Source organism: Vipera ursinii (genome assembly GCF_947247035.1).
Source record: "Vipera ursinii genome assembly, chromosome: 1".
Taxonomy (NCBI): Eukaryota; Metazoa; Chordata; class Lepidosauria; order Squamata; family Viperidae; genus Vipera; species Vipera ursinii.
Genome location: NC_139512.1, coordinates 267,325,139 through 267,330,277, shown reverse-complemented (window position 1 = coordinate 267,330,277; position 5,139 = coordinate 267,325,139). Strand labels below are relative to the sequence as shown.

The window sequence follows — 5,139 nt, the reverse complement described above, 5'->3', positions numbered from 1 at the left end:
ATTCTGCGCATCATCCTTGGGCAGGCAATGCACCATGGGGGGGTGGGGGAATGGCTGTGTTCATACAACCTGCTAAAAACATAGCAGTTGATTAGATTTCTTCCCCCTCCCCCATACATCACAGCGGTAACTCGACGGCCCGGTTAATCATCAACTAGGACTCAACCCATTTAACCTTATTCGAACTCGCCCAGTGAGAGCGCAGGATTAAGCTAAAAAAAGCAACCCAGTTTATTCGGAAGACGTTTTAGTGCACCCGTTCGAGTTTACACCTTGTTTAGTGGAAAATCAAAACCTGGTGGTTAAACAAGGGGTTTAGTAGGCACTTCCCGATAGCAGTAGTAGGCTAAGAGTTTGGATGTAAACAACTTGGAACCAATGGATTAACGTTAGAACCGGGATGAATCTTTGCGTTTTTAAACGGCAGTACCAATTTTTAGGCAAAAGAGGCGAAATTGCTAAGGGGTAAAATATTGCCGCCTTTGACTAAGTGAGGTGTTGGTTTTTTTCACTTGAACAAGGTGTTCATACATCTGTACATACATAACCTTGCCCAAAGTGAGCTGCTTCCTTTTTATATAATTGATTCGCATTTCACCCAATGGAAGAAACCATTTTGCCATCGGCCATTGGGAAACAAGCGAGGGGAGGACTCTGAAACATTTGTTCTCCGCTTATTGACTGATCCGAAAACATATTTATTTGGTAATGAATTGGTCCTCAATCAGCAGCGCGTTACCACAGAGTCATTAAAGGGGTGCACGCCTCGACACACGGAACTGCGCAATCCTGGACGCGTCGCCCCAAATATCAGTTAATGTGAGATATATCAGTTAATGTGAGATCAAAGGAACTTACTTCCAAGTAAGTGAACCTGCCAACGTGGCCGAAGTAATTTTGCCGGAATCCACTGATCGCGCTAGTTTTAAATAGTTCAAAATGGAAATGTCAAGATTTTGCTTAACATCCTAACTAGAAAGAACGGGCTTATCCGTTTCTTTTCAGAGACCGGGGTTTTTTTAAAAAACGGAGCGTAGATCAAGAAAGACGCAAAGAAATTCCCACATAGAACATTTCCAACGGGATGGGAGGAAACTGGCTACTTAAAAAGTGTTCACCTAGAAGCGTTAAAAACCAACTTCGGTTAGTGCAGCCGCTGTCCGTTCCTCTTTTCCCACACGGCCAGTTCACGTCTTTATTTATCGCTTCCTGATACGCAAGGGAGGGCGCGTGTAAAAAGAAGCTTTGGAAAAAGCTGGTTAAATTTAGCCATAGAAGATGGGAGACAGATGGAAAGCAGAAAATTCTGTGGAAAAGATTCGTTCAACAAAAACTATCAGCCCAAACAACCCTTTTGTGGTTGTTGGTTTTTTTTTGGGGGGGGGAGGGAGTGTCCGGTGCAAATAATTGCTCCTGAGCTTGCCTGGGTTGGAAATCTCTGGCGCAACTTTGTTCGGTTCAGCGAAAAAGCGTTTGGGCTACTCCGGCCGGAGGGAAGAAGGTTTCGTCGGCTGCGCGGATCAAGGCAAGGGCTTCGGCCGCTAGGAGTTTGCAAGGCTACTTAGTGAGATAATGGCAAAGCAAGGTAGACCAGTCTCGCCTCATTGACAGCAGCATCCTTTTACCTTTTAGCCGGGATTTGGGAGGTGGAATCGCACTCCCCAAAACTTCTCAGGATCTTTCTGGGATGCCCAAGGCCTCGGGGGGGGGGGTGGATTTTGCCGGCGCGAGTCTCTGCTCGCGTCCAAAGTAGCGGACCTTCTCGCACTCCGCGACCCTTTCTCCGAAGCGAAGTTGCCGAGGACAAGCAAGCAGATGGAAGCCTCCAGCAGCTTCGGCCAGTGGCCAGACCCGCAGAGTTGCCAGAATCCAGCTGGCGGGGCTGAGCTTGGCTAAAGCTGAACGCCGTTCCTTTGGGGCGCGTCTCTGCCCAGGCTTCGGTCTCCCGGATTCCCTTTCCGAAACCCAGGCAATCCGGATCGCCCGGGGTGGGGGTGGGGGGTGGACCTCAAAGCATCTCTAAACGGCGTCGGGGAAGCAGGACCGTGGGCCAAGCTCTGACGGTCAATCTCGGGCGGGGCGGGGCTTCCACGAGTCCCGCGGGGCAGCGGCGGAGGGGTCCCGGGGCGGCCCCACAATGCCCGCGAATGGGGGTCCTGGATGAACCTGAGGAGCACCGCCCCAAAGAATGCCGCGTCATCGCAAGGAGCCCCTCCGCCCCCGACTCTTTTGTCTCCCGACTGCTCGCAGCCCTATAAAAGCCCCTCGCCTTCGGTGGCGAGCTTAGATCAAGCCCGGGCGCGTCCGGCCGTCGGACGGGTCTCCCGGAGAGGGAGAAGGGAGGACTGCAGCATCCTCCGGCCAGCCAGGCCCCTTTTCGGACTCCTCGCCTTTCCTGGACGTTAAGTGCACTGCGGCTGCTGGCCGGGTGGCTCTCCTCCTTCTTCCCCGAGCAGGGAAGCCTCTGCCGCCCCGCCTTCCTTCTCCCAGCCCAGATCATGAATTCTGACTCCAGCTCCGTCTCCAGCAGAGCCTCCTCGCCGGACATGGAAGAGATGTACCTGAGGGACCACCACCACCACCACCATCACCACCACCACTCGGTCTCTTCCACCCAGAACGAAGTGGGGCAGAAGGGCTCGGGCGAAAGCCTCTCCCGGAGCGGCGCCAAAGGGTCGGCGGGCGAGAGCAGCAAGTACAAAATCAAGAAGCAGCTTTCCGAGCAGGACCTCCAGCAGCTGCGGCTGAAGATCAACGGGCGGGAGCGCAAGCGCATGCACGACCTCAACCTGGCCATGGACGGGCTCCGCGAGGTGATGCCTTACGCCCACGGGCCGTCGGTGCGGAAGCTCTCCAAGATCGCCACGCTCCTCCTGGCCCGCAACTACATCCTGATGCTCACCAGCTCGCTGGAAGAGATGAAGAGGCTGGTGGGCGAGATTTACGGCGGCCACCACGCAGCCTTCCACTGCGGGACTGTGGCCCACGCCGCCGGCCACCCGGCCCACGCCGCCGGCGCCGTCCACCCCATCCTGGGCGCCGCCCTGGCGCCTGCCGGCGGCGCTTCCCTACCCGGCCTTGGCGCACTCCGGCCTCCGCATTCCTTGCTCAAGACGCCGCCCGCCCCGCCCGCCCTTCAGCTCACCGGGGGCGGCGGGGGCGGCGGGGGCGGAGGCTTCCAGCACTGGGCCGGCCTGCCTTGCCCCTGCAGCATCTGCCAGATGCCCCCGGCCCCGCATCTGGCCGCCCTTCCCACCCCCACCGCCGGCCTAGCCCGCATCTCCACGGAAGCCAAGGACTTGTTGAAGTAAGCAGCCGGCAGGCGGAGGTGGGCAGGTCCGACGCCCTTTGCCGGTTGGAGGGGGTGTGTGTGAGAGCGGAGTCCGAGAAGCTCATCCTTCGTCCCGGGGAGGGGTGGTGGTGGATCTCGCGTGCATGCCTCGTTGTCTTCTCTTCCCCAAACTGCCTCCGTCCTCTTCTCGCCCCGCTTTCCCGCCTTCCTCCCGGTCGGCCTCGCCCCAAGAAGTCCTGCCGCGGCAACGGGTGGCATCCAGCGCGCAGGGAGAGGGGAGCCCAACAAGACTTTGCAAATGTAACTGTTGAACTGAATGGGGTGTGGAGGGGGGGGGGAAGAGTTCGCCTTTCTTTTCCCCGGGAGATTAGCCTGCCGACTCGTTGGCTCAGCCAGACCGGGGTTGGGACGAGCACAGGCGGGAAAGAGGGAGAGGAAACATCCTGGAAGCCGGCCGGTGAAGAACGGTGGGGGGGGGGGTGAGAGGAAGAAAAACTCGTCGCTTTCTCTGCCTCTCTCGGATTTGAACTTGCAGTTCGCAGTTGTAAAACTCGCGGCGGGCGCTTTCGCGGCGCTCTTCCCCCACCAGTTTGAACGGCCGAGGTTTCCCAGCTTTTTCTCTGGATGCGAATTCCTTTCCCACGTCGGGGGGTGGGGTGGGGTGGGGTGGAGGCACGCGTCTTATCCACGCGTTGGCATTGAACCACGGCAGACTTTCCCGGGATTCGGTCCCGACGGAGCAGCGGGACGGCTTACTTCGGAGGAAGCGGTAGGTGTCTGCAAGTTTGACCCACTGGAGCTCTACAAGTTGCAGCGTCGGGGGCGGAGGGCGAGGGAGGGGGGCGGCGGCGTTAATTCCAAGAAAGTAGCCGAAGCTCAGCCTGTTTGTTGCGCTTGTTTCAACGGAGAACCCTAAGAAAGAAGCTGAGCTGCGCGGCTCTGCTGTTGATTGACGCTAGCGATCGATTTAATCGCTTTCGGGAATCCTAGAGTTCCTGGGCAGCAAACACGCCGACCTCAGCAAATTGGGGTAGAAGCAGCTTTGAAAAAATTAAGAGCAGGCGAAGAAGATTCCTTCCTGGGCAAACCATTTAGCCGAGTTTTTTTTTTGGGGGGGGGGTGTGTGTCTTTTTATTCTCCATCGTTGCCCTTGATGCCTGTCTCTTCCCCCCACGCACCCACCCACCCTTCGGCGAGGAGTCCTGGAGCAGCGCTGGTAAAGTCGCACTCTCGTTTGTGGACGTTTGATCTGAAGGAAGGATTTTGTGCAGCTTGGCCGACCGTGGTTACCTGACAGTACTGCACGTCGAAACTCTGGAACTCGTTTAATTTCCCCCCCCCTTCATCTGGGCTGCTCGTTCCTAGAGAACGCCTGTCTCTATCCCGAACCTTCGCTTCTTGTGCTACGCGGGGTAGTTTTTTTTTCTTGGAACAAGGACAGTGGATGGAAAACTTGGGGGGGGGGGGAAACAAGCAAACACCTTCCTGCATTCGGAAAAGAAACCACGCGCCCCAACCGCACGTGAAAAGGCAAAAGCGAGTGGCATCTCACCTGCCTGGACGTCTTCTGTGCCCTCGATCAGCTCCCCTATTTTCCTGAGTAAACGGACTGCCCCCCCTCCACCGCCCCACAACCATCCCGATCTCTCCCCCCCCCCCCCCCGCCGTTCCTTTTTCATCCTCTGCATGCAAGCTCGGATTGGAAAGTCTTTGGTTGTCCCCGATTTCCGTTGCTCCTTCTGGGCGCTTGCTTTAAACTATTTTGTCAGGGCCTCACAGACGATGACGGTGTCTTTATTTTTTATATTTGTTCCTGAGAACTATCGATATATTTATTATTACTGAAC

General features: G+C 56.5%; 1 protein-coding gene across 1 annotated transcript; it reads left to right on the top strand.

Moving 5' to 3' along the window:
• Positions 1–2,498: 2,498 nt before the first annotated feature.
• OLIG3 (oligodendrocyte transcription factor 3) lies at positions 2,499–3,311 on the top strand (the record flags this gene model as incomplete). Its single annotated transcript, XM_083349592.1, has 1 exon — positions 2,499–3,311. One exon carries the CDS (start codon positions 2,499–2,501, stop codon positions 3,309–3,311), a length of 813 nt encoding a protein of 270 aa, XP_083205718.1.
• Positions 3,312–5,139: the final 1,828 nt, after the last annotated feature.